General features: G+C 38.7%; 1 protein-coding gene across 17 annotated transcripts in view; it reads right to left on the bottom strand.

The window, feature by feature from the left end:
• The window catches only part of ANK3 (ankyrin 3), an 891,037-nt gene that overhangs the window by 39,590 nt on the left and 823,847 nt on the right, over positions 1 to 27,600 (bottom strand). For 5 of the 17 annotated variants that reach the window (XM_073548273.1, XM_073548274.1, XM_073548278.1 and 2 more), the window contains 8 exons: positions 25,812 to 25,937; positions 24,041 to 24,163; positions 20,829 to 20,855; positions 18,363 to 18,444; positions 13,197 to 15,719; positions 7,602 to 7,676; positions 7,237 to 7,368; positions 5,601 to 5,753 (listed from right to left, as the gene is read on the bottom strand). In XM_073548273.1, coding sequence (XP_073404374.1) covers positions 5,601 to 5,753; positions 7,237 to 7,368; positions 7,602 to 7,676; positions 13,197 to 15,719; positions 18,363 to 18,444; positions 20,829 to 20,855; positions 24,041 to 24,163; positions 25,812 to 25,937 — 3,241 coding nt within the window. Of the gene's footprint in view, positions 1 to 5,600; positions 5,754 to 7,236; positions 7,369 to 7,601; positions 7,677 to 8,216; positions 15,720 to 18,362; positions 18,445 to 20,828; positions 20,856 to 24,040; positions 24,164 to 25,811; positions 25,938 to 27,600 lie in introns of all 17 variants that reach the window. The other 12 variants (XM_073548271.1, XM_073548272.1, XM_073548270.1 and 9 more) reach the window with 4 other exon arrangements.

The raw sequence follows: 27,600 nt of genomic DNA on the forward strand, positions 1-27,600 counted from the left end.
AGTAAGCCATGGAGCACATAGAAACATTTAGAATGATTACAGTCATGTTACACAATGGATAGACCAGAAGATGGAAGCAACATATATCGTAAAGCGATCATTCGAAATAAAGCTTTCAGAGAACATCTGTCACCAGTCGGCAATTCATTGTATCCTTTTGACAAATCTTTTTAGAATACTTATTTTTGCGGAAGGGTTTTGGTTCTTTATTTTTTTGATTGTCTTGAAATTATCTATGTATCTTAAATATATTTAACAATATAAACTTTAATGGACATTCATTAAAGTGTACCTCCAATGAAAAAAATGAAAGATGCCAATGCTACAAGATTCTCATATACACCACAATTGAGGAGCCTTTGCCTTAAAAGCCCAGTCATTTCTACTGCTGATCTCTCCCTCCTCCAAATTTACTAAAATGAAATGAGCACGGTCTGCCATGTCACGGATATAGTGGAGCTGCAGCCCAACCATTGGTCACTATATCTACAAACCTACTAAATCACATGAATTCACATTCAGCCACTTATCCATCCTCTCTTATGTATTGTTTCCTATGGTTAAAGTGTTACTATATTTCAGCAGCACGGTGGCTCAGTGATTAGCACTGTTGTTTACCAGCGCTCGGGTCCTAGGTTCAAATCCCACCAAGGACAACATCTGCAAGGAGTTTGTATGTTCTGTATGTTTGCGTGGATTTTCTCCAGCTTCTCATGTTTCATTCCATACCCCATAGACAGACAGGTAGGGAAGATTTACCTTGTGAACCCCATTGGGGACAGTGATGATGATGTCTGTAAAGCACGTAAAATAATGGCGCTATATAGCCGAGTAAAATAAATAAATAAATGCAATATTGCAGTAAAGCAATATATGTCATCGTATCAAAGAATACTTTAAATATGAATATTTTACCCTCAGCAGAAATTGGTGAAATCACATTTATTTATTAGTAGGTTTTCTCTACATGCACAGATTTTAATGTTCTGTTTAAGCTGGCCATATACATTAGATGGCTTTTACCCAGTTCTCTTATACAACGGAGCTTATTTCCAAGAAAACAAAGCAGCCAACAGTCCGAAATCGGACATACCCAATCATCATCTCCCTAAAAATGGTCAGTTGGTTGGCACCCCCCATACACATGAGATTGTCGGCTGAATCTGTCGATATCATAGGGTTCGGGATGACATTAGTCTAATGTGTATGGGGGGACTTCAGACAAGATATCCAAGTTATTATAGTAGTATTTTAGCTGAGTCTTCAGCTCCCATTAAAATGGAGGATGTAAAGGGCTTCAATTATTCAACTACTTTTCTTCTCTTCTCTTTTGTAAACGGATCCTTGGAGGTACAATTTAACCCCTGTCCAACTACTTGGAACTGAAATCTCCAAAGATAATATGTTAGAGTAATATTAATTCTAACTTAGAAATAGTGACAAATGCTCATTGAGCGCGTTTACAGCAGAAAAAGTAAAAAAAAAATGGAGAACTGAAAATAATTGTGGGTCAACAACTGGAAAAATAAATATGAACTGTTGGATGGCTATGACACTTGTAATGTGTTATCCACTTCAGGTTATGTAGCTGACACTTATAAAATCTCCATTTTTTATATTGTTTTTCCATTAAAGGATTGCGTTAAATCATATCTGACAATTTTCCATTTTGCGGTGAAGAGCATTACCGCAATATTGCAATAAAGCAATCTATGTCATCATAATAGCGGATAGTACTTCAGATATGTGATTCTTACTGAATTTAGTTTAGGGAACACTGTGTACTGATCTAAGTTTTCATTAAGTTAAAAACTGATGAAAGGCTAAACACATTCTTTATTCTAGATGAATTAGTCTTATATTGAAAGAGCAGTAGCCTGTAATCTGGTCTTGATGAGGTGTAAAGGATTCAGAGGAGAGACAGGAACAGTGTTGCTCAATCTCTAAGAATTGCAGATGCAGACTCAAGCTGGTCACATAAGAAGATGATATGAAACAGCAAAGGGCGCAGAGCATTTCACGGGCATGCATTTAGAAGAAGCATTATGACAAGAATTTCCAAATGAAAATCGGCAGAGTGCATGGTAAACAGTTATAAAATCACATTAGATTACATACTTGAAAAATGTGCCACTATTATTATATTAATGACCTAAACACAACATAGGTCATAAATACTAGTTTGGTGGGGGTTTGACAACCAGCACTCCCACCGATCAGCTGCTCTACCAGCAGCCAGTATATGGAGCAGAACCCCACCGCTCCGTACACTGCTTATTGTTCGCTCCCGGCTACTGTGGATTACTTCCTAGGAACTAATCAAAGTACCCAGCTGTGGTCCTTAAACAGTAAGACGGAGGAGTGGTGTTCTGCTCCATACACTGTTTACATCCGGGCAGTGCCAAAGGTGATAACAGTAGATCAGTAATGGGGTGGCTGGGGTGAGATGGCTGCTTTTAAGAAATCCCCTGATCTGATATTGAGGACTAGAGATGAGTGTTTCGTATTGTGCAACCCCGGTCCACAATCCAGGTCAGTGCTCTCTAGCTGTGGACAGGAGCTGCGCGAATCTCCTGACTTTACAGATACTTCTGTGCGGCGTTTGATTCGCCAGCCTGGTGTAATGTCATCTGTGCGCTGTGCAGCTCACAGGTGACGGAGTGCCAGCACAGCAAATCATAAGATGAGCCTGGGATCCTGGAAGGTCAGGGAATTCGTACAGCTCCTGTCCATGGCCAGAGAGCACTGAACTAGATTGTGGACCGGGGTTGTTCAAAGCGATTTGCTCATCTTTATTAATGACCTATCCTACAGCTAAATCATCAATATCAAACTAATGTAAAAACTCCTTTGAGAAAGCCATAAACTTATAGAAGTGTACTTCAGGTAGGGCACAAAGCCTATTTATAGTCCACAAATATGGTATAAAACTTTAACTGACATTGTTAATTAATTTTACTACCAATTTGAATTTTTTGAGGTCAGCCTACCCTTCACTTCATTCTTCATCTATGCATAAAAGGTAGGCATATAGGGGGACGCTTGGGGGAAGGCGTAAATTTCTTCAGATAATAGTGACACCTTTTTTGCTTAAACAAAATACACTCACTGTTACTATTCTGATTTTAAAAAAAATATATGTAAATTGTTGATACATTTATTTTTGCTCAAAGAAACATGTTCTTAGATATATTCACTGATGTTAAAGGGAATTTATCACTAGGATCAACTCTTCTAAGTCGTCTACATGGACATGTAGGTCATAGGAAGCTGAATAAAATGATACCTTGATATCTGCAATCTGATGTCTTATTCCAGAGAAATTCACATTTTTCTTATATGTAAATGACCTCTTCCAGACTATGGGAAGGATGGAGAGTTGTGTTCCCGGCAACATCCTCTGCAGAGCCTGGAAGAGGTCATTTATATACAGTGATAAAAGATGATTTATCAACAACATCACAGCTGATATGAGACACACCGGGAGGACTGTTTTCAGCATTCTATAGCCTGTATGCCCATATGAACAGTTTAAATAGGTCAAATGTGGTGCAGATTCCCTTTAATACTATCGCACATATTTTTTGAGGGAATCCCCAAAATATGTACACAGACCTCAAGATTTTCTCCTAAGGCTTGGGTCAGACTTGCGAGAAACTCTCATAAGTCTCGCATCTTAATACCTGGCACTGCCACTGGCACTTGGGACTGGAGCGCTCAGCTGCATAGAAATACATGCAGCTGAGCACTCCCGGTCCCGAGTGCCGACGGCAGTGCCGGGTATTAAGTTGTGAGACTCGTGCGAGTTTCTCACAAGTCTGACCCAAGCCTTAGGAGAAAATCTTGAGGTCTGTGTAATATATTTGGCATTCCTCAAAAAACATTTGCGATACAGTATATCAAGCAAATTCAGCACAGAAATTGCTTTTTATTTTAATTATGAAAAAAGGAACTTTGCATAAAGTGATCTTTATTTCTTGAGTAGACATCCCTCAGAACATTGCTTCTTGCTAGAATAACACTAGATTTACCTAGGACATGATTACGAAAACTTCAAATTTTTCTGGGAAAGTCCCACACACCAGGCCTCAAAGGGGGTGGGGAATAGCAAAAGAACACTTGTAAGGAGTTGGCGGGGAACCTTATATGCCTCCTCTCCCCAGGATGCTGTTCACATGATTATGTGTGGCACCTCATTGTTCAGTAATGTTATTATACTTGTTATGTACTGTAATGTGATGTGTTTGTCATGTCCCGTGTATAGGCTTAGGGACAGATTAAAATATAGAATAGGACCGTAGGGGGATTAGAATATTTGGGGCATCAAAGACATAGGGAATAGCATAGCATAGATAGGAGTGTTAGTAAGGTACAGGCAGCATGGGAGTTGTTCAGTGGGTAGGAGGTAGAGTAGGGAAGTGCAGAGCATTAGGGATATAGGACAGACACTTCCTGTTTAGGGAGCAGAGCCCAGGCAGCTTTGCCCAGGGTAATGTGTAGGGAGCAGTGAAGAAGACAGTCTGCCAGCAGTGGGGATAGAGCTGCTAAGGCAGGAAGGGGCCTCAGGCTGAGGATCGTGCAGGCGGGCATCGGTTAAGGAATACCATCCTAGGAAGGATCCAGGGTCTACGACCGGGGCAAGAGTAGCTGAGATGGCGATCCTGGCACCTTTCCCTATTGGAACTGGACGAAGGGATGGCAGGGAGCTGGTGGGACAGACAGCACGGATGAAACAGAGATTGTCTAAAGATAAGGCAGGGATTACTGGAAGAAGAGAGACAGAGTTGACAGGAAGAGTAGAGGCTGCCCAGAAGGCAGGGAAGCTCAGAAGATGTCCCTTTGTTTAACCTGTGCTGCAAGTGTGATGGATGCCCTACTACCTAGTAAAGTTAAACTATTGGAAAAGAACTTTGCCTCAGAGATGTTTTGTAGAGCTCGGGAATGCGGAGCCGGAGTGACATAACCTGAGAGGACTCTGACAGTGAATGTAAGTGTACTGTTGCGCACGCTGCACATGCTCTGTAAGGGACACCTTACACGCTCAAAGTGGTTATTTCAGGGGTGTTATTTGTGGTCTTGGGGGTGGTGACTTAATATTCAAATTTTGCATTCTAAATGTGTGGTAAATATACTATGAAGATAATATTAGAAACTGAAAAATCTATTAGAAACTGAGGTTTATCTATGTGAAAGCCCTTTGACTTTCCGTTAACAAATGTTGACCAGTAGACTCTAATATTGCAAGGCTATTTGCTCAATATCTAGAGTTACCAATAGTCCATCAAAATATGGGACTGCATTCCACTATTTGTGAGAAAAAAATTGATGCATCTGATTTTTTTATTTGCTTAGATTATTAAGATATGTTCTTTATAGTACCTTGGTATAGTATAGCTTGTGATCTTTATGATTTACTATATTTTTTCCAATGTATTCAGGACAATTATCAAATGTCTGTCAACATGCTATGTCTAACATGCAGGACTAGGGTTAGAGCACATTGCAATGTTATAACATAATACTGGACCAAAACTTTAGGACCACAACCAAGATGTCTCCATTTGATGTATAAGCATCTGTAATTTAGTTACGTAATTTACTTTTACCATCAACAGTGGGGTCACCAAACACATTGTTGTCATCTGCAAAACTTCTAGTGCCGCTAATATTTCCATAGTCAAAAATTGGACCCTCCAGCAATGTTACAATATCTATTCGGTTGATTTTTGTCAGGACATTGGTTAAGGCATCAGCTAAAAAAAAAACCATACAAATAAATATATTTTACATTAATTCTTTTATAACAAATCATATTTTTATACTGATAATTTAGCAATTTAGCTAAAATAAAACATAAAAGGACTTTTCACATAATTATCCCAAATCACAACAGTTGGAACCCCCAATAAGCCCCAAAACGTAGCTCTGAAATTCAGGAACCATGCAGAACCTCTCTTGAATCAAGCACAGGATCATATGTTTGACCCCTGCTCCATTTATTGTCTATGGGACTGCATGAAAAAGCTGAGATTTGTATTCGACTTTCTCCACTAGTCCCATAGTCAACGACTGGAGTAGCACACGTAAGCCTCATTTTACATGTAATGAATCAAATTTGCAAGTCTAGATTTTAAGAAAAAAAAAATGTACATTCAGATTCTCTGCATTAATTTTCATGACTTGACTACTTTTGCCTATATATATATATATATATATATATATATATATATATATATGTCCATATGTGCATGCTGTTAAATGCAAGGTTTCAATATAATAAGAATTACAGCTTCATCGAAGTGGGATTTTGCTACAGTTTACATATAAACACATAGAAAATAAAACACAACTGTATTAAATATTTTTTGTGTTTCTTCTTAGTATTATTGCATTCTGTGTAAGCCAGGATGTGGTCTCCCTCTCCTGAGCTGGAAATTGTATATAAAGCCCCCATTACACATAGCAATATCGCTAGCAATATCGCTGTAACGTCACCGATTTTGTGACATAGCAGCGATATTGCTAGCGATATCGCTATGTGTGATACTTACCTCCGACCGGCTCCCCCGCTGGTTATCACTGATCGCGCGAGAACGTCCTGGATCATTTCTCGTCAGGTGCTTCCTGCTGGGCTTCCTGTGGCGCCGACGAGCGACGCGTGGACGCGGGCGGGAGGACGTCAGGATCGCCGCGTCTGACAGGTAAGTAGCGGCCCCCGACCCCTGCGATGTCGCTGGTGAGATCTGCCTGTGTGGCAGCTCACCAGCGACCACTTAGCGATGCACCAGCGATCCATATCGTTGTCGGGATCGCTGGTGCATCGCAAAGTGTAACGGTACCCTAAGGCTTCACCAGACTGGTGTTCACTGGTTGGGCCCGGTCCTTTTGTCTGACCTTATTCACACACTGATGTCAACATTGAGACATTGTAAGGTTTTAATATTAGACAGTGTAGGACCGTCCCGATCAGAGTTACCGTGTCGTGGTGGGACGACTTTTACGCTATTTTTTTATTAAAAAAAAGTATTACTAAAAACTCTGTTATTTAAATGCACTTTTTGCCTTCTATTTACTTAGTTACAGCAGGGTTTTTGCTCACTTTATCTCTTGTAGGTTTTATATGTATTAAATATTTGTAAATGTCAGTTTTAACGTTGATTACTGTAGAGCCAAAAAGGTGGAGTGTAACTTAATATAACTTTACAAAAACAAAACTCTTAACATTATCGTACTCACTTGTTGCATTTTTGCCATCTCTGATAACCCATTTCTTTAACAAAATAAAGCTTTGTGTAGTCAGAGAATTTGGATTCTCAACCCGAATTTGATTAATTTCATCTACTGAAAAGTTCAGTTCTCTTGCAAGTTCTAAAAAATAAATATATAAAAATATACATTATTCTAACATAAAGATCTAAGATTTTGAAATTAAAAGAGGTTCTATAATATTAGCCAATATGTCAGAATTTTTCCAGGAAAATTTACAATTTTGAATGCTATAATATATTTTAAGTGAACATTATAAAAACTTTTCAATCAAAGAATATAAATGAATTTGTAACCTGCACATTTGTGATTGAAAAACTGGAGCAATTTTGTACCTGTCCAACTAAGTCCCAAATGATCAGCAACTATGGCCATTCTTATGTCCGTCCGCTCGCATGGACTCTGAGGACCTGAAATTTACAAAACAGGAATTATAACATTTTGTTGCTTTCCAAGAATGTGTTGGAAGTTTGAGATTGTCTACTGAAACTACTCTACAAAACTGTGTGATCCGTGATCTAGAAACACTGGACTGTTAAGACTTGTACGTTTATGTGTTTGGGGAGTACAAGTTGATCTTTGTGAGTACAGTTATTAAATGGATGTAAACATGCTGGTTGAGTGTACAAGAGGTGAGATTCAGTGTTGAATGATGTTGGCCTGGAAGAGGCAGTTTTCATGTTTAGATCCATGGGTAAAGTGTCATTTTTTTTCTTTACTGGCATGCTTTTCTAACTAACTGAAGCGTATCTTTAAAAAAAGAAAGAACGAGTAGTGTAAGACACAGACACAGATGACGATGAAAGAATGGAAACTAACATAGGTCACTCCACAAGCAATCACGACAGGTCATGCACTAAGGTCAACAAGTCGAGAGGTTTACAAACTAGGCTGGATTTCCACGATGTGAGCTATTACAGCCCCAGAAACCTGACTGCCTTTATTCTCACCAGTCCTTCTACTGCTCCTTCTCTCACTGTCGGCCTTTTCAATCTTTGATTTTAAGGATGCTGCGTCTGCTTTCAAGTCTTTAGCAGACCTCGAAGTTACCGAAGGCTGGGACACTTGGGTGGCTTCAGATAGTGATGTATTTCGCGATGTACTTTCTTCATCATCAGAGATGTCAGGCTGCAACTTTTTTTCTTCATCAGTAAGGCGATCCACAAGCTTTAATGTCTCACCACTAATTCCCTTAAAATATTCAATAGAATGTTTACACACCTCACTGAACTCGGGTTTCTTTACTTTGGCTGCTGATGTGGCAGTGGGCAAAGATCTTACCTTTACTGGTAATTTAGAAGGAGTAGGTTTACTTGCCTCCTCTATCTGTGCCTGCCTTTGTTTTGGTGCCACTTTTCTTTGTATAGGTGGGTTCACTCTACTTACATTTTTAACTGGAATTTTAGACTTTATTTCTATATTTGAAATATATCCCTGTCTTGTTTCTTTTGTAACCTTACTAGGCAAATTTCTTCTAACAACTGATGTGTTTGTATTGCTTATTCTGTCAGTAACTGGCTTTACTGATAAGGCTTTGACTGGTAGTCTAGACCTTAACCTATTCGCTGGTGGATCTGTCAACTGTTGCTCATTTCTTTGTAATTTTCTCTTATCTATATCAATGTGTCGATTGGAGGTCCCTAAATCATTATCTACATCAACTTTTGTTTTAGTAAGCTTTTTAGAAGACTTAGAGTCACAATCTTCGCTAAGTGCCAAATTGATTGTGTTATTATTTACATTTAAAGCTAATGAATCCAAGTTGTTATTGTTGTTAAAATTTTCTGCTTGAAAATCATGTATTTCTATGTGTCTTATAATTGTCTCGCTAGTTGTTATGTTTGTGAAAATAGCCTTGTTCTCATTATCTAACTTCTGGGAATCTGGCACAGACTCTATTTTATCTGCTACTTCTCCAGTGCCATCTTTCTTCGTGATCATTGTTGAGGCAGATATGCCCATCTTTATAGGTGTACGAAATTTAGGATCAACTTTACAATTGGGAGTAGTAGCTGGTTTGTCCAGTGAATTATTACCATTTGTTCCATCAAGACAATCTCCACTTCCCTGGATGATCGTAGCACGTTCAACTGTCGATGTCTCTACTTGTTTTTCTAGGATGGGATCTATCAAGATGTCCCCTGACTGTGGAAGTGTGATGGCAGTAATTTTGTCCCCTTCCCCCTTGTCCCCTGACTTCCCTTCAGAATTATGCTCACCAATCTGAAAAAATTGAAGTCTTTCTTCAACAAAATCCCTCTTGCTCATGTCAATAGCACCACTGCGAGTCATCTCAAACATCTTCCCTTCATGAAATGGGAAGGGGTTGGGCTCACTAGTTGGAGTGCTTTCATCTGTAGGAGTTCGGGCAGGAGTTGTATCAGGTGTAGTTGCTTGAGAGCGATCTTCTACGGCCAGACTAAACTGCTTTGGCTCCTCATCTTTGGATTTGGTTTCAAACACATCGTCGTCTCCTGCTTTACTGGACCATGGATCAAAATCAAGGCTTTTTGTAGCTACAGTTTTAAAAGGTGTTGCAAACTCTTCATCCACTTTATAACTAAAGTATGTATCTGGAAACACTGGTCGATCTGGATGCCTTCCTTCTAAAGTAAAAAACTGCCCTCCTTGCTTCTTGTCTCCAGTTTCAGTTTTCTTTTCACCATCAGATATTTTTCTACATGGCTTATACTCCTCAATTACTACTTTTTCTTCTTCAATAACTTCAAGTTTACTTTGACTAAAGCTACGATCACTGTGTTTCAGCGTTCCTTCTTTTGTCCATGGCTCCTTTTTCACTTCCACATCTTGACCATGTTTTGTATCGCATTCTGTCAAGCCATCATCTTCATCTTGCAAGTCATAACCATCTAGAGAATCAATCTCCGTTGCATCTGTATCATGTGAGAATTCTGCAGTGGTTGCTATGGAGCACTCTGTGACAGATTGGTCATTATTACCATTTTGTTCAAGGTCATTAGATGGTGCATTGAAGCCCATATCTGACTCTTGAGCTTGCTTTGAAGTACAAGACTTCCCAGAAGAATTCATTTTTGAACATTCCTTTATATCTTCATCATTAATTTTAAATGTGTACTTTTTAACAGAAAAGGGCTGAAGCACTGATTCATCATCACTTGAATCACTAATGTCAAATTCAGGGGGAACTGGAGATGGCGGTTGTACTCGTATCACTGGCTCAGCTGAAAGGAACTTGTCATGGTCATCTTGTAGATTAACTTCAGTTAGTTCCATTTCACTGTCTGTTGAATTCTCCATATTTTTTTTGCTAGAGTCACTGTTCTCAGAATCTAGAGGTGGTGGAGGTGGAAACTCAATATATGCAACTCTGTTGTCTTTTGATCTTTTGTTTAAGTCTTTGCTAACAGTAACTGGTTTTGCTATATCAGAATTTATAGCATCTGGGATGTTCTGTTTAATGCTGGGAAGTTTCACTAACTCTTCCTCCTCTGACTCTTCAGAGACTTCTGGTATTGGGCTTGGCTTTCCTGGTATATAGGGCATTAGTGAATCAGGGGTTTTAGAATTAAATTCATAGCTAATTTCCTCTGAACTGGGTGTTTCTGGAGTCAGAGGACTTTTACCTGAGCTATCTATAAATGATACTTGTTCTAGGGTATCATCCTCTGGGCTACCTTGAGGAGATGGAGGATGTTTCTGTTGCTTAAAGAGGCTGCTTCTAGTTTCCTGAGTTGTCCTACTCTCCTGGCTTACTACCTTTTTAACACCTCCTTGTTGTACTTCTTTGTCATATTGTTTTCCTACTTGTACAATACTAACATAAACAGGTAATGTTTTAATTTCCTTTAATACCTCAGTATTCCCTGATTTAAGTTTTTTGTTTAAGTCCTCTACTAGCATAGATTCATGAATATTGGCCAAGCGTTCTTTGACAGGACTAATCTCTAAAGAATCTGGGGACTTAACAGGGGATATCTCGTTGTCTTCAGTAGAAGGCGAGAACCCCAGGTATTCTTGGGCCTTATCTGCACGTCTATTACTTTCATCTGCAACTAGTGTAGAATGTAGTATATCAGGCTTTATCTTCTTATTTAAAGGTAATGAAGATGTTCTATTAACATCATTAAGTTTTGACTGATTCTTATGGCTGTCTGCACTATGCAATACTCTCTTTTCATCAGAGACTCTAACAGGAATATGGGATACGTTAGTCCCTTCCTTCTTGTTCTCATGTTTTTCATCACTGATAGGTCCTACATCCTTTCGAGCAAGTTCTGTGTACAAAAGTTTTTTTGAAGGAGATTTAACACTCTCTTTAGCATCAGTTGTACAAGATCCATTTTTGTGAATTTTTTTGTCTTTATCAGCTTCACAGTTGGAATGATGTGATCCACTGATTTCTTCTCCATTGTCCTGTACAAACACGTGCGCCAATTTTTCCTTCGGTATCTTTTGAGTAGCAGCACCAGATGTCTCCCATGTTCTATAAGTTTTCTTTTCAGGGGAGTCTTTAGTGCCAGAAACGGAGGTCAATGACTGCTGTGGTAACTGATCCATTAGTCCACCAATTAATTTATCAGCTTTGTGATCTAAAAATCCACCACTATTTTTAATCCTTTCTTTGAATTTTAAACATTCTTCATTAATGGCTTCTGAAATTGACTCCTTCAGCAAAGGAAACTCTCCATTCATTTCCTCAATGGTCTTTTGTGGTTTATCTTTTGCGTGAAACTGAAAAAAAGGAAGCCGACTGTCCTGTGTTTTCTTAATTGGAATTTTTGATGGAGTCACATTTTTTTTCTCTTCCTGGCTGTTGTCCTTATTTTTGAGATTTATACTTTGCTCAAATTTTAATTTAATAGAGTTGAGTTTTGACTGTTTTAGTTGAAATCCAGATTGTGAACCTGATTGTTGGCTGTCTACCCTGTGGTCAAACATCTTTTTCTCAGGACTACAAGGCAGACTTGTTGCTTTTCGGTCATCAGCTAACGTGGTACACTTTCCATCATGTAAAAATTGGTGCATTTTAGTCCAGTCTTCGCTGGAAGTCCTAAAATCTGTAATCTTTCGTTTTTCTGGACTACTGTTAGTAGAATGTTGACCTGAGTTATAATCTTTACCATTCTTTTTGTGTGACTTCTTCTCTGGTGACTGTAGCTCATCATTTAGCTTTTCAGTTTTGTCCCGAAAAAACTGTGATACTTCAGTGAGTTTTTCCTCTGCCTCTTTAACAGTCCTATCCACCCTGTCTTCATACAATAATTTTTCTCTACCTCTGTCTAGCCTATCCTCTGTAAATCGCATCCACATTGCATGTTTAGGACTTTTAGAATCTCCGGCATAATGTAATACTGTCACTTTATCAAGAGAGTCATCATTGCACATTTTACCTAAACCATTTTCAGCTACATCCTTATATATTTTGGAAAGGATTTCCTTTTTAGGGGTAGTGATTGTTTTCTCTCTGCATTGTTTTTCAGGTAGATGGAAATCAGATCCAAGGAGCACAGCGTGGTCCGTCAAAGACTCCTGCACATCATCTAGATTTTCTGAAAGGAGCATTTTCTCAGCAAATCTGTACGACTCCCCTCTCAGCTCCGATAACTCATCATCATGATATTCTACAGAATGTTGACTCAGTAATTTGAGTGTTTTGTATGAGTCATCTGATATTAGTTGGGCAGAACTTGGACGGCTATCTTCTTCTTGGGAAACTGGGGTGTTTACTCTTGATGACTCCAAGTAAGATGGCAAAGACTCCTCCGCAGTCAACTCCTCTTCTTCTCCCTGTCCGTGTTCATCTGAACAAGGAAACATTTTATTTCTTTCTGTTACCATATCTTTGATAAAATCTCCCTGACTTAAGTCCCTTTGATAAACATACATTTCCTTCTCTGGGTGTTTTTTAGTTTCTCTAATAATGACTTCTGTAGGCTCAGCTTGGTTACCTTTTTCAATATGGACCTCAATTATGCGCTCCAGTTTTGGTTTCATTTTGATGTCCCTTTCAGCATGTTGTTGTGAGGCATCAGCATACTTCTGAACATCTGACGCTACTGAAGTTTTATGTTCAAAGAGGCCTGCCAGCTCTTTAGATGGATCACGGCCTGACTGAAAAGCTTTCATTATGTCATGAACAGACATGGTTTCCTCAATTCTTTCTGATTTTTCAGCAGATTGAGGAGGATGATACACCATTCTTGTAGTAGTTGTTATATGAGTTTCTTCTTTCACTCGTACACCCTTTCCCAAAACTCCTGCATGGTCATCTTCATCAATCCCAGTTTTCAGCTGAAATGCCTTATTTTTTACTTTTAAAGGTCCGGGTTGATTTTGTTCTAGCTCCATGAATGTTTTCTCTGGTTTTAACTGTGGTGGCTCTATTTTATCAACTTCTCCAACTTCTCCAGTTGATGGCTCATAGCTCCTTATAACATGAACAACTTCTGTTCTTGTTTCTGTAATAACTGGGGGAATAGGTACATCATGAAAAAGTGGCTTAGGACCAGTGCTCTCTGCACTCTGTGGAGCAGATGGGGTTTTTTCACTTCTGGTCTCAAAACCACTATCGGATAAAGGACTTTTATCTTGTTCATGTTGTGAAAAATCATCTGGAGATTCTAAAATCATGTCTGTTCCAAACACAGAGTCTGCAATTTTACACAACTCTTTTTCTGATGCTGATGATCTCATCGATGGTGGTGGCATTTTAAGTTTGTGATCCTGCAGCGCTATACCTGGCTTCAGAACTCTTTTTTGTTTCTCTTCTCCTTCTTTTCTCCCTTCATCATATTTGTATTTAAGAGTTGAAAATGTATTCCCACCAATATCATTTGTCAGGTAATCAATTACTTTTGTTAAATTATAGTCTTTTTCGGATAAAGTCCTAGATTTAAAATCTACTTTTTCTGGTGGGTAAAGGTTTTTTCTAGCACTTTCTCTGGCTTCTTCAATTTCCTCCCTACTGAATTCTACCCAGTCGTCCTCTGGTGACAAGCCTTGATCAGATGGAGATGTCATTTTGTCTAAGAATACATCTTTTTTTAAAATTTCACTGACTTTTACCAAGTCCTCTTTTACTTTCTCTACTATTTTAAATGGCTCCTCGTCTTCAATTCTGACTTCTTTTGCTAACTCAGAATGAAACGGTTTGTCTTCGGTAGTATCGGTCTGTAAGATTGCTGTCATTCGTATTAAGTCTTCTTTCATATCTGCAACATCTTTCAGAATCTCTTGACTTGAAGATAATGAAGAGGTTGTAGATAACTTGAGGGCAGCAGGGGAAAGAAACAAGGATGTCTTAAGTGGTGAGGAAATACGACTGAACTGATTAGTTTCGGTCGACATGTTTTTAGATGTTGATAGAAAAGTAGCTGCAGACTTAGTCAAGGATGCAGATTCTGTCAGTTTCTTTAAGGTTGGCTCTGACAGTACATTTACCACGGAATACACTGGTACAGTTAATGTAGAAGATGTAACTGATGAGGTAGTCGAGGATAATGAAGATCGAAAATTTGTGTAAACTGCACCAGCAGGGGGAGCTCTTATTGTCTGAAAAGCTGATGTGGTAGATGCAAAAGACTTGATTGGTGAATATGACATTTGAGTTGTTGGAATGGAGTAAGTTTTCTCAGTTGTATCGATGGCCGTGTTAAGCGACGCAGTTGTAGATTTGGTCACCGCTGATATCTTGTCTTGCATATTTACTGCTGAGCCATTGATATTATTGGAACAGAGTGGATACTTCAGTGGTGATGCAGACCCATTCACTAATCCAACTTCACTTGGCCCATTCCCAATCTTTAAAGGTGAAGAAAGAGAGGGTGCAATGCTTACTTTACAAGTGGAGAATGTAGAAGAAACCACAGATTTTAGAGGTGAAGATGAAAGTGACCCTGCAGAGGTAATAATTGATTTGAAAGGGAGGCTTGAAGAGTACATGTTAATGTTTGATTTAGGAGATGCTGGAGGTGTCATTGTAATGGATGATCTTTCTAAAAGAGTGCCAGCAGTAGTCACTGGAGATGTTCTGGAAGTAAAAACTGAGGTCGAGGATAATCCCTTAAAAGCTGGAGCTTCTGCGATTGTAGCGGCTCTAATTGGTGAACCCGTGGAGCCTTGAAGTGTATATGGCGACTGTGTGACAACAGTTTTTATTGGTGAAGCAATTGTCCGAAAGGATCTTATTGGAGATGCTACATCACTACCAGATTTAACAGAAGATGTAGTGGAGGCTCCTAACGTAGATTTTATTGGAGAGGCAGAGGAGACAGACCAAATTGATTTTAATGGAGATGCTGATGGAGTATTAGAGGAAGAGCTTGATAGAGAGGTAAAGCCTGATTTGGTCTGCCCAGGCACTGTGATTGGAGCAGTTGTCCATGACTGATATGGTCTTGTTGGAAAGCCTGGCTTGTATGAATAGGTAACCGGTATGGTTCTCGGTGCTGCTGCATTCCGATCAATGGGTTCTTTTATGAATAAATTAAAATTAAATGCAAAATTAACAAAAAATGATTGAAAAAAACAGAGAGACCAGAGAAAAAAAATTGGTCAGTAACGATTATATTATTTCAAAAACAAGTACAACTGTTTTTATGTGTCAAGATGATGGTTATGGTTTTAATGTATGGAAGAAAAGAAAAAAAAAAAAAAGATTTGTTGAACAGAAAATGAGCCAACACTATAAGCAACACAAAGCGAAGGACAAACAACAAAAAACAACAAAGGGACAAAAAACACAGCACATGTCAAAAAGGGCTACAAAACACTTTGCTACTCAAACTTCCTATTGACTTTCTGATGTGCTAATTTCGTCCTGCAGAATACATTATGGTTGTGTAGGGTTAGTGTTCAGAATTAGTATTGCCTTTTGCGCTTTCTCTGGTTGTATCATGGGTTCACACATTACTGTCAATTGAAAAAAATATAAGTAATAATTAATATTATATTGAGGCAGTACCTTTCATGCAGACTCCAAATTGAAATATGTGACAGGCAAGTACAGTGCAAAAATGTGGAGGAACTTTGATACATTCGAAAATATATATACCGTATAATTTTTTTCATGCAGAATTTAGATATAAGCTGCACAATCACAAAGCCAATAAGATCAAGTTTTCTCAAAATATTCTCAATAATTGTATATTCCTTGCATTTTTTTTCATGCTGTTGTTTTGTCTTACTTATTCAAAAAACCAAAGAAAACATGAAATGAAATGATGTAAAAACCATTGGGTGAAACGTGATGTCTGAGAACATGGTCAGGCAGGGGTAGCCAAAGTATGGTTTCTGGACTTAAGCGTGCATGGAATGTTATGTCAAAACAAGCAATGGATTATGACATTATCTTTTACGTTATTTTTGTACAGATCGTTTCCAACGCCAGCCTTTCAAGCTTCAGTCGTGGTCACGTTGCAGAATAAATTACTTTTTACCAAATAAATGTTACCCCTATAAATTTACGTTCTACAGTAATCAGGCTGGATTTGGAACTCTACAGTTGAATATTTACATTCACATTTTCTTTTAAAAGAAGAGTTCTTGATTACAAGTCCTTATGGGTTTTTTTAATTAACTTTTAGATGCAATTTAGCATAATACTTGAAAGATTTTAAAGTATAGCTATTGGGCCCCACTGCAGCAGCCGGAAAATGCTGATGGAAAAGGTTTTGTAATACCTGATAAAAAAAAAATACAAAAAAGCTGTTCACAGGACATCTCATGGACAGGACCATCAACAATCAGCTGTATCCCACAAGGACTCTGGCAGGGAATACTCTATTTTACTGCAGCGCCACCACTGGGTGCATGAAACATTACTTGGTGCGGTGCATAAAATGCAATATGGTATCAGGTCCTAATTAATTGGGGTCAGAATGTTTATAAAATGTTTTAGAACTCAGGCAAATCTAGGGGGAATCTGTCACCATAAACATAGTGTCCTATTAAAGAAAAGCCCCAGTTTTAATTTCTTCTATAACTGCACCCGCACCTGACTGTATGTCACACTATGGTTTTCTAACCTTGTGTCTTCATCTTGATTCCTAGCTTACATCCTGATATAATTCCTCTATTCTCTGCTATAAATCCCGTGATTCATCAGTACAACATCACAAGACCAGCTATGGCCAGTACCAGGTCTGATTGCTGTGATGATGCTGAATACTCTTTCTTTATATTCTCCTAAATATGTTACTAGATTATCAGTATACAGTCAGAGAGGCTAAACTGTGATATCCTACATTACAATTGTGTGGCAGGAGCTGTGCAGTCATCATCATTTCCCTTTGATATAAAGTCCTGTTCCTACCTTACGGTGGAGAACTTCAATAGTACAGTTCACAAATTGGCATCATACATGCGGTTCTGGTGACCTTCTACAGAGAACTTAAATCCTTGTAATTCCAAGGGGGTTAACTGGGATTTAACTGAGGAGCAGCATACCATGAATTTCCAGATTGAAAGGAACAACTACGTAAGTTACCGCAATACAATCTAAATTAGGGGGGGATAGTGAGAGGATGAGTTAATTAAAAAAAACCTGGATTGCTACTTCAAGCACAGTGTCTTACAGTGACAGGTTCGCTTTCCCGTTTGGTTTTGACAGATTCCAGCAGACTCATAGTTAGGAGTCTGATCTATTCATGAGGGAAGCGCTCCCCTCATCTCCTCTCTGCCTTCCTTATTGTTTTCTGGCTATCGGGTACCCAATTGGACACATGGTGTTCATGAGTCAATTGTGCATGGGAAGTAGGAGGCGCTATATTCTGTCTTAGGTGCCTTTTCACCAAGTGGAGTTATATTTTTGCGCTGTTTGGTCTAATAGTATCACATCTTTCACAATAATATGCTGACATTGATGTGAATTTGATCAGCTCACGAGACACTAACTTCAAAGCAAGTTACTTTGACCTACAGTAAACTTTGTCTAAAATCAGATCCGGACATAGGCCCTCGTTAAACCGTCAGGGTAATGATACTTGGGTTACTCTTTTCAACTGACATAAGGAACTTGCATTCTGAGATGCAACTAACATATAAAAGCTCAGATGTCAGTAAAGAAGACTCTTCTTTTAAAGAGATTAGTATTGTTAGATTGTTAATAAACTCACTCATTCCAGGCTCAGTCAGATAGCTGTATCGCTTACGCAAGGCTAAAGATACAAAGTTCTGACGACGATCCACTTTCTCATTCTGTGAAAAAGAAATAGAATAAATTATATAAATATGTAATAAATTCAGTAATGAGTAACCAAATGTATAAGTCATATGTAGAGAGGAGTGAACATGGACTTCTCCAGGAAGTCCGCTTTAGTGTTCGGAGTTCTGGGAGAACTGTGTTGCCGAGAGATAGCCCCCTAGCCCTTACAACAACCATTTTACAGGACCAAAGTTTGGGTACCCATTGACTTCTATGGATTTCGGGTTCAGGTTCAAGTTCGAATAGAGTTCTGGTACCCGAACCGAACTTTGAACAAAAGTTTGGTCGAAAACGACAAACCCGAAAATCCACTTGTCCGCTCATCCCTAGTCATATGTAAACATCACAATAACGTAGTACAATGGTGTTTCCTATCAGATTATTCCATAGCATTTCGGTCAAAAATAAGCTTCATTTAAAATTTTCCAAATAAAAATATATGCATGTGATCAAAAGCTTTACTCTAGGTATACTCTATACTTAGTTTTGTAACACTGTAATAGCACAAACAATTAACAAGGCAACATAGCATGTAACAATAGACAAAAACTACTGAATTTTGCATTACTTAGGAAAACGTTGCTGCACTAGACTCAACATGTGTATTATTAGCTGCATTTGTTATAGTTTTATTTATATTTCTTTTGTACATTTCATTCTACAAAAAGAAAGATAAGGAAACACAAACCAAATCCTGAGTTTGAGATTAAAAGTTCGGAATGTCATGGTTAAAGCAGCCCATGCTCATTGCCAATATGTTAGGGGATCCATCAATTTGAGAGTGATCCAGGCTAAATCTAGTGTATGCTGAGATCTCTCTAATGGCCTGATTCACTGATCCTGTCAGAGGTTATTTTTAAATCGTTAGAACTTAAAAGATTCTCCTTGGAAAACCCCTTTAATTACTCTGTTTAAAACCCAGCGCACAAGTGATCAGCATTTTTAACTCCTTTGAGTGTGACTTATGAAGCCAAAACTGTGAAGCTCATGCAAGGTTTACACTGATTTCTATGGGAGTGAGACTTTGCATGCTGGTAGCAGTCGTATCATTGGCACACGTTATCAGTCTTGACACATTCCTATCATTATACAACTGTGACTACCGCATATCATTATATAGTTGAAGCTGCTATGTATCCCAGACCATATATTAGTCAACCAGAATTTACACCAGTAGTCAAAGTGTGATACTAATAAAAATGTTCCTTTTATTTACAGACCAATTGGAAACTCTCTATTCAGGTGTGACAACTACTTTTGCGAAAGTGACATACCCATATTTGTTTTTAGGAAAATGGAATAATTATAAAGTGACATCCATGATTGAAAAGTCATGGCTGCACAATTTGCTGTCACTTTTCCAAAAGCGTCTGGAAAAGCTTCACAGAAAAATATCATTATCGGTAAAAAAAGCAAAAACAAATACATTTAAAAGGGGTTGCCCACTACTCGGACAACTCCTTTTCAATCGCTATATTTCCTCCATGTAAAATAATACCAGTTATACTTCAACCCGGTGTGGGTGCATTCCAGCTAAGTTGGCGCCGGGTCTCTCCCTTGACGCTATTATGTCACGAGAGTCCTGCAGTCAATCAGCGACAGCTTCACTTCTCACTTCCTTCTGAAGTAGCTGACAGCTGGAGGAAGTCAGAGAACAGCAGATGCTCTCAGTTCTTTTAGATGTCCATTTTGCTGAAGGAAGTGAGAGTGAAGCAGATGCTTATTGGCTGCAGGGCTCTCTTGACATAACAATGTCATGCAAGTCCCGCGAGACGCAGTGCAGACATAGCTGGAATGGCACTGCACCGGAGGTGAGTATAGCTTTTATTATTTTACAAGAGGGAAATATAGTGATTGAGAAGGGGTTGTCCGAGTAGTGAACAAACTGTAGAAAGGATATTTGCATCTACTACATCCAAGAGATATGCCATAAATGAATATAGATCCCAATAATAAGACTTGAGGGGCAACTGTCAGTGAAGAGGTGATCCGAATTCTCATAGATTTCTATAGGAATTCCAACAAGCTCTCCGCTCATAGCAGCAGGAGGGTCTTGCATCTACTATATATTTCTGGAACATCCTGCGAGTATGCCATAAATGTACCAAGAGTTATATACACGCATTTACATAGTGTTTAAGCAAAAGTCTTCACAGCTTTTCGTTAGTGTGGGGGCAGCCATGGGAAGGTGGATACATAGAAAACACATGATGCGGTTTTTCATATGCTTTCTGCCTACCTCCCCCCAATATAACACACACGTGATGTAGAATCGGTCAGGGACGTTAGTGACATGCCTCCTAAGCGCCTACAGAACTGATGTGGTATCCTTAACTACAGATGATTGTTATTGAGAAAGGTGCATGAGTTATATTACCTCATCATCTTGGTCTGACTCTGTTTCCTTTTGGATCCAAGATGGATTGCAGAGATAAGGGAAATTATAGTGGGCAGCAGGGAAAAGAATATTAGGATGTGATAAGGGAGAGGTAAGCAGCAGCGCAAGCACAAAAACAGCAAACACCGACACGAAAGATAAGTAGACAAGTAAATTAAAAGGTAAAGAAACGTACAGGTTATCAGAAGTATACAAACTCACACCGTGAACCAGGCAATCCACTAAAACACAGAATTACAATTATGACAGCACAGTGGAAACGACAGATAGTTGTCATGAAATCCTGAGAACTATGCAGGACGTGAGGAAACCCAGCGAAAGTGACAGCGGACAAATAATAGAAATTTAGATTTACTACTTTTTAGAAAAAATTAACAACACTCAACCTATTTAACCTGAACATTTCCCCTATAAATGAGGTTATCATTCATTGGTAATCATGAAAGCGGGGAACGGCCTTGCTTGGAGATACATCATTTTTAGTGATGAGAGAACGTGTATCTGAGCATGATCGGGTGCTAACCGAGGGTCTTCGGTGTGCTCGAAAAATATGTTTGCGTCCCCGCGGCTGCATATTTTGCGCCTGTTTGACAGTCGCAACACATGCAGGGATTGCCTGTTTAATAAGCAATCCCTGCATGTGTAGCGGCTGTCGAACAGCCACGAGACATGCAGCAACGGGGAATCGAACATATTTTTTGAGCACACCGAAGATGCTATTACCACCCAAGCATGCTCAAATAACACATCCGAGCACGTTCGCCCATCACTAATCATTTTCTATCACATTATTTAGTAATTTTATGTAAAAAAATATTTGCGTGCAGTCAGGACTCAGAAAAGGCATATGAGACCTGATTCCTCTGATGATTCACACTTTTCCCTGCATCTGTCAATCGAATATAAATACTAAAATGTAATCATAGAAAATTAAATAACCCCTGACCTCTACACTTTGCTGCTCTCAGACAGAGATCTGATAGAGTACTTAAAAATGTATTAAAACCTTTTTGCTTACAATCTGGAAGCTGTAAAATAAAATAATAATTTCCAACATTAGAGGGGTTTACCAGGTTAAGTGAACCCCTGTTCTCCTGCTGCAGCTCGTTGGAAGTAAGAACAAACAAACAAACAGAGCCTTACTCACCCTCCCCGGGTCCTGCACTGAGTCTCACTGATTGGCTACAGCGCTCGACATAAGCAGTGGCACAGACTGACTCTACACTGGACCTGGTGAGGGGGAGTAAAGCTCTGTTTGTTTGTTTGTTTTTTTTAAACAAACTTAAGCTCAGGGTTAGGGGTTTTCCAAAATCATAAAACCCCTTTAAGGATCTATTAGCTTAACAATAACAATTAAATAACTAAATATAAAGGAAATAGATAAGATGTAGATATGAAAACTATTTTACTTTGTATGCACATGTAAAAAAAAAAATCTATTTTTTTATTTTAAGACTGGAATTAATGTAGGAAGGTATTGTTGGGGGTAGAAAGCCTTGCAAATTTTAACCTACTGAACAATTCACTACAATTAAATCTTCTTTGCATTTATGGTCTTCTCTCATCTTCACGGTCTTTAGTTCCAGACTTGATGTCTACAGCACTTCTTTAATCTTTGTTACTTATGCTGCTGGGCTGATGCATGTCATCACAGAGGCCTATAATGATGCTATTACAGGGATCCAGATCAAGTTAAATGCATCCATTTTTTATGGGTCATGAAAACCTGTACAAGGATCCTTGGAAAGCAAACAAAAGATTATGGAAAGGAGTTGGGAGTGACAAACAAGAACCAGATCTTCCAGTCTGAGGCGGTTAAGTATTCAGTAGTAAGGAGCCTTTATTAAGTTGTCTCTTCTTCTGTATGTATGTACTGTAAGCTTTTCGGTCTTCTCGTAGTTTGGGGAACATCTGCTTAATTTGAAGATTTCGGCTGGTCCAGTTACATATCAGAATGCCTGCCTAGGTCAACAAGGGTTTTTTCCCACTTGAAGGAGAATGGGATCTCAGTAATTTAGAGTTGTTTTTGTCTTTTTTGTCTTCTTCTGGATCTACTTGACAGTCTTTTTTTCAACCCAAAAAACTATGGAACTATGAGGTCAACATCTCCATGAAAATTGTAAACCGACACTGGTATATAGAGGACGGAGCTTTATCATAATGAAGAAAAGGAAGAGCTGCTGACATAAGGCCTTGAGCTTCCAAAGCTGATATCTCAATACTAAGCTAAGGGAAGGAACAAGTATTTTCACAAGATTAATCCACAGGAAAGGACCTACCATGTAGAACTTGCTGGAGTTCACATTTATGGGGTTAAAAAGAAATTTGCATGAAAGATGAACGATCAATGATGAGTATTCTTTATATTTAATTTTCTGTTTGTCTAATAAAAATAACTATATAATAATAATAAAAAAAAGATTTGAAAACAAGTCATGTTATCATTGGCAATCCAGAGATATTGCAGTGGTTTTCTCCCTCAGGATTCTTTATCCACGGGTGTTTTGAAAAGTCACAGTAGCCAAGGTTAAGCTGGGTTTTTAATAAAAATGGAGTAGGTAAAATCCACTGTAATTTTTTCCATAATTGGTCTAGTGAGTAGTGACAATCAGCTCACGGTTACTATTTCCTTTTGAATTTTCTTAAAGAAGAACTAAACTGAAGATTAGCATTTTCTTGTTGGTGAGTCCTCGATAATAAGGACCAGTAGAGAATCTGGAACCAAGATGATATAAGTACTGCAAGAATTGTGTGCAATTCTTGTGGAGGTAATAAAAAATAATTATCTCTACGATACCAAACAAGTCAAGAGCCATTACGAGATTCAAGAAAAACTATTATTCCAATTCCGATAAGATAGCAGGTACTATCAATGTAATAAGTGGAAGGAATCTGGATTCAAAGCCGTATAAATTGAAGACCATGTGGATTTAAGACGCAAGGATACATTCAGTGGTCGTATTAAGCACTCTAGAATATCAAGGTAAAAGTGTCATAATACTTAAAGGGTCAACAATATGAAAGATATGTAGATCTAAGCTGAACTGCCGTTGACTTTGGAATATAGAAGGTTACTTGTTTTTTAACAGGATCCCCAATGTGAGTTCTTCTGGCCAATAGGGAATCATATTAATCTGTATTCATGAACATAGCCATACAGGACAGCTAAGTCCCTTTAGTCGTCTCATTACCTTTTTCTGGGTTGGCAGAGTGATGTTGAGGTTGCAAACTGCAGTCTGAGGAAGGCCTTTTGTTGTCTTTGGCTCTTTCAAAAATGACAGTCGCCCACAAGGCTCCTGACTGGGGTCTCTCACCTGAAATGTATTTTACAAATCACAACACAAAGCACATTAAATAAACAATAATAATATTATAGTATACAATCTGCTGTAGCTTTCAGGTAATATTATGAAAATCACAGACTGATGGATCATATTTATTAAAGCATAGGTTTGCCTACAATTAGCGATATCCACCAGACTTCTGTAGGAATTTGCACAATTAAACTGGCATACATGCTATTGAAGTGTTGTGGACATTTTTTTCTCCTCTAACAAGAAGGCATGGCCTACTTATAAACGTTTAAAAGGAGTCATGGCTTGATGTGCAAAAGTAAGCCGACCAACAGGTGAAAATTTCCAACGAAAGAGGAAAATGCTGGCACAACCATCCAGTAAAATCAAAAAACCTTTATTCAAAATTCCATAAAAATAGGTAGAACCACAAAGTAACTTAAAAACCTGACACGTTTCTGACAAGACAAACATCCTTACGGTGAACCTGTCAGAGGTTTTGGCTGATAAAAGATACAGCCACTGCTTTTCAGGGCTTATCTACAGCATTCTGTCACTTCTATAGCTCGCTAAGTGGTCCTCTGCGAGTCTGGTCCTTTATGCGTCCTCTTCTGCCACCTTCACTTAGTACCAGGGATTCTAGCAACGAGTAGGTCTCAGACGTCACAATGCACGTTGCCCAAGGCCTAGTTATTGCCTCATATGATGTGGCATATGACATGACAACATGACGTAATGACTGTAATATCTGAGGTCTACATGGCGCCAGAAGCCCCAGCTCTGGGTGAAGATTTAGGAAGAGCTGAAGAGTAGGCATGGAGGAGAGGATAGCAGAGCTGCGGTGAGGTAGATGAGCGGCAAGGTGAGAATTAATTTATACAGCCCTGTACAATTTAGGAAAATGGTCGCCATGTTGCTGAATTTGCACAAGGCAAACCACAAAAAAACAAAAATCAGATTCAAGAGAACAGATTGGTTCATTGCTAATTATCCTCCATAAGCTCTGATATAACTTTGGTAAATTTTCTAACTTTCAGGTTAATGCTAGTATTAAATCTGAGTTACAGTCTGTTTGTATTGATAACTCATTTAAAATTCTGTAGAAAGCAATGCTCCAATACCCCAATTTTCAGCTTGCTCTTTATCTATATTCTGGAAGTTGTAGTTTTTGCACAATGCACGGCAATTTCATGTTCTAGCAGCAACCAGCTGGAATCTAATGGGAGTAAAAATCTATTTGTGCTATTGAGTCTACTAAAGATTGAGGTGACATACAGATAAATGTTTTTAGGGACTGTAAAACCCCCTCAGGCGTTTATTTTCTGAAGTAGAAGCCTTTTTCAGGATGAGAAGAACTCTGAAGTTGTACATGGTACGTGGATGACCAAGATCATCAAGCTACAAAGAAAGTATAACATCCATCAAGTTTTACAACTAACGGCTATTGTGTCACCTAACATTAGAGCCCATGTGGTGTTTATATAGAAAAGAGAAGTGCTACATAGGAATCAGTCATCTCCCCCAGCACTAGGAATCTGTTTCAGGACGTTTATACTCTTATACTGACCTCTGTTGCTCACAATAAATCATAATTTACATTTGAGTGCTTGGGGTCAGATTGTGCATACATCCAAGAAATCCATAATAAATTATCATATTTATCACTTACCTTCACAGAAAAAGGCAGTCTGTTTTCTTTGAAAGCATAGAAATTAAACACAAGCTGCTGTCCTCCTTTTGTTAGTGGCGCCAGATTTCCATAGCAGTCCAAATGGATCGGTTTCCCTTCTAGTACCTGTTTAAAATTTAAAGCAAAAAAAATTATTAACCTGACGATCAACTGAATGATAAGATCAGTGGCCTTATTTATGGACAACACATCTTTCAGAGTCTGTTAAATCTCCAGATCGTAATGGTTTAGTAAAAACTTGTATTCCGCTGGAAATGTAAATTCTGGAGAATCTGTTCCAACAACTTTGCTTTGTCCAATTATTTCATCATTCTCCTAGAAAAGCCTTGTCAATGTTGCATGCCAGTGCGTGATAGTGCTAGCTTCTCTAGGTTCACATCTTCTAGACAAGGAGAGGGCTGATCAAAACAGAAGTGATCCCCTTTGCATTAGCTTCAAAGAGGTCAATAATAAAAGTGAAAACGAGGGTTGACTTTGACATATACGCTACAGTCATATGTTAAAGTTTGGGCACCCCTATTAATGTTAACTTTTTTTCTTTATAACAATTTTGGTTTTTGCAACAGCTATTTCAGTTTCATATGTCTAATAACTGATGGACTCAGTTATATTTCTGGATTCAAATGAGGTTTATTGTACTAACAGAAAATGTGTAATCTGCATTTTAACAAAATTTGACTGGTGCAAAAGTATGGGCACCTCAACATAAAAGTGACATTAATATTTCATAGATCCTCCTTTTGCAAAAATAACAGCCTCTAGTCACTTCCTGAAGCTATTAATGAGTTCCTGGATCCTGGATGAAGGTATTTGTGACCATTCCTGTTTACAAAACAATTCCAGTTCAGTTAAGTTTGATGGTCGCCGAGCATGGACAGCCCGCTTCAAATCATCCCACAGATGTTCAATGATATTCAGGTCTGGGGACTGGGATGGCCATTCCAGAACATTGTAATTGTTCCTCTGCATGAATACCTGTGTAGATTTGGAGCGGTGTTTTGGATCATTGTCTTGCTGAAATATCCATCCTTGCGTAACTTCAACTTCGTCACTGATTCTTGCACATTATTGTCAAGAATCTGCTGATGCTGAGTTGAATCCATGCGACCCTCAACTTTAACAAGATTCCCGGTGCCGGCATTGGCCACACAGCCCCAAAGCATGATGGAACCTCCACCAAATTTTACTGTGGGTAGCAAGTGTTTTTCTTGGAATGCTGTGCTTTTAGCCTCCATGCATAATGCCTTTTTGTATAACCAAACAACTCAATCTTTGCTTCATCAGTCCACAGGACCTTCTTCCAAAATGTAACTGGCTTGTCCAAATGTGCTTTTGCATACCTCAGGCGACTCTGTTTGTGGCGTGCTTGCAGAAACGGCTTCTTTCGCATCACTCTCCCATACAGCTTCTCCTTGTGCAAAGTGCGCTGTATTGTTGACCGATGCACAGTGACACCATCTGCAGCAAGATGATGCTGCAGGTCTTTGGAGTTGGTCTGTGGATTGTCCTTGACTGTTCTCACCATTCTTCTTCTATGCCTTTCTGACATTTTTCTTGGACTGCCACTTCTCGGCTTAACAAGAACTGTACCTGTGTTCTTCCATTTCCTTACTATGTTCCTCACAGTGGAAACTGACAGGTTAAATCTCTGAGACAACTTTTTGTATCCTTCCCCTGAAAAGCTATGTTGAATAATCTTTGTTTTCAGATCATTTGAGAGTTGTTTTGAGGAGCCCATGATGCCACTCTTCATATGAGAATCAAATAG

Source organism: Dendrobates tinctorius, unplaced genomic scaffold, assembly GCF_039654945.1.
Source record: "Dendrobates tinctorius isolate UK_male_01 unplaced genomic scaffold, ASM3965494v1 ptg000156l, whole genome shotgun sequence".
In the NCBI taxonomy this organism is placed as follows: Eukaryota; Metazoa; Chordata; class Amphibia; order Anura; family Dendrobatidae; genus Dendrobates; species Dendrobates tinctorius.